The sequence below is a fragment of the Microtus ochrogaster genome, unplaced genomic scaffold (genome assembly GCF_000317375.1).
Source record: "Microtus ochrogaster isolate Prairie Vole_2 unplaced genomic scaffold, MicOch1.0 UNK3318, whole genome shotgun sequence".
Lineage (NCBI taxonomy): Eukaryota > Metazoa > Chordata > Mammalia > Rodentia > Cricetidae > Microtus > Microtus ochrogaster.
Window position 1 is genome coordinate 1 of NW_004952412.1, and position 2,245 is coordinate 2,245.

Sequence of the window (2,245 nt, forward strand, 5' to 3'; positions counted from 1 at the left end):
CACACACAGATACCGATGGTGGGTGAGGTAGGCAGCACCGCCCCTGGTCCTGCTCTGTTGTGCACAGATGTAAAGCCTGCTTAATTGGTCCAGAACCAATTCGGGTTGGTAGTCTACACTGTCATTTGGTGGGACTGACAACATGAAGGAGACTCTTGTACAGTAGGCCCATTCATCCTTGCTTTATCTGCTGAGGTTTTATGGTTTTGTTAAAAGGAAAACCCAAGCTTAAGACACCTAGAAAAATGGGCTCCAAAGAGATCAGATTCCAGTACTGCTTTGCATAAACCACACCCTAGATTGCCCTAGGTAATTAGAGGCTTGTAGGGGATTGGCTGATCCAGCAGGGATTAGTGGGTGTGGTCAGAGGATTGAAACTTAAAAGCTGAGCCTTTGGGTGCCTTCCTCATTTGGAGTGCTTTTCAGAAGGAATCGCATCCCCTTTGTTCTCCCTGAGAAGACCCCAGCGCAGTGTTTGGAAGTGGCATCTGGAGACATGGAGGCAGCCCAGTGGCTCTCAGAAGGTGAATCTCACTGCAAGGCCTCTCCAGCTTGGAAGTCCTCGACCAACACTGTTGATCCTGACTTCTCTTTGTGTTCTTATCCTTCAGCACTGTCAGCCATGGCAGCTCCTGCCGCCCCAGACCTGCGTCCAGATGAAGGGCTAGTGGTAGCAGAGCTGGCTGCCAGGGCCAAGCCCAGAATGAGTTGGGAGAGAATCCACAGCGTGGGTGCGGGTCTCCAGAACACTGGAAACAGTTGCTACCTTAATGCAGCCTTGCAGTGTCTGACGCACACGCCACCTCTTGCCAACTACATGCTCTCCCGGGAGCACTCTCAGAGCTGCGGTCACCAGGGAGGCTGTCCAATGTGTGCCATGGAAGCTCATGTGACCCAGAGTTTCCGCCACTCCGGGGAGGTCATGCAGCCTTCAAAGAAGCTGACTGGAGCCTTCCACAAGCACAAGCAGGAGGATGCCCACGAGTTTCTGATGTTCACCTTGAACGCCATGCACGAATCCTGCCTTCGAGGGAGCAAGTACTCAGGAGCCCCATCTGAGAACAGCACCCCTATCCACGCGATATTTGGAGGCTCATGGAGATCTCAGATCAAGTGTCTCCACTGCCAGGGCACCTCAGATTCCTTTAACCCGTTCCTGGACATATCCCTGGATATCCACGCGGCTCAGAGTGTGAAGCAAGCCTTGGAGGATTTAGTGCAGGCCGAAGTGCTGTGTGGAGAAAATGCCTACCACTGTGACCACTGCCAGGGGAAGACGACAGCTTCAAAGACCCTGATGGTCCAAACTGCCCCGAAGGTTCTCATGCTGGTCTTGAATCGCTTCTCAGGTTTCACGGGCGACAAAGTCGACAGAAAAGTGAGCTACCCTGAGTCCCTTGACATGCGGCCATACATGACTCAGCCTAATAGAGGACCATCGGTCTATGTACTCTATGCTGTGCTGGTCCATGCCGGTTTGACGTGCCACAGTGGACATTACTTCTGTTATGTCAGAGCTGGCAATGGGAAGTGGTATAAGATGGACGACTCGAAAGTCGCCAGGTGTGATGTGACTTCTGTCCTGAGTGAGCCAGCCTATGTGCTTCTCTATGTTCGGGAGACTGAACTCCAAAAGGACAGCGTCACTGGGCCAGTAGACACAGTTGGCCAAGACCGACAGAGAAAGCTCAACAGAGGATCTTGTGTGGGAGCTGCAGAGCCACGCAGGCCCGTGGAGAGCGCTGCAGCCAAAGAAATCTCCTTAGACCAGTGGAAAGCGCTTCTGGAACACACCCGCCCGAATCCCGCGCTGAACCTCAGGAAAACTGAGTCCACTCTGCCAGTTGATGCTGTTGTTATTCACCAGCCCAGACACAGAGGGCACTGGGACACAAATGGTCCCGACAAGGAGAATTACCCTTGTCACACTTCAACCAGGTTGCTGCCTGCTCAGAGAGCCATGGGCACTCAGGGAGGAAGATCCAGAACCAAGAAGAACAAGCAAAGGTGGAGGTCTCTGGTTGTTTAATAGTGCTCACTCCAATTGCTGACTCTGGCTCCTGTGGACACAGCATGAACTTGAGGAGTCCCTGGAAACAAGAGACTTGCATCTGTGCCCCCAGGAAGTGTGAATTATCACCCTTCCTCTGTGCCCTTGCCTGGCCTTGCTGAGTCTCTAGCAAGACTGGATGTGGAAGTAACTTTCCAGGTTCCTAATATGAATTAAACTCCTGTTTAATGTTCC

General features: G+C 52.5%; 1 protein-coding gene across 1 annotated transcript; it reads left to right on the top strand.

Moving 5' to 3' along the window:
- The first annotated feature begins 622 nt into the window (after positions 1-622).
- LOC101979571 (ubiquitin carboxyl-terminal hydrolase 17-like protein A) lies at positions 623-2,029 on the top strand. Its single transcript, XM_005372381.1, has one exon. It carries the CDS (start codon positions 623-625, stop codon positions 2,027-2,029), a length of 1,407 nt encoding a protein of 468 aa, XP_005372438.1.
- Positions 2,030-2,245: the final 216 nt, after the last annotated feature.

Coding starts and splice junctions, on each gene's coding strand:
- LOC101979571 (XM_005372381.1), top strand. CDS start 623: ATGGCAGCTCCTGCCGCCCCAGACCTGCGTCCAGATGAAGGGCTAGTG.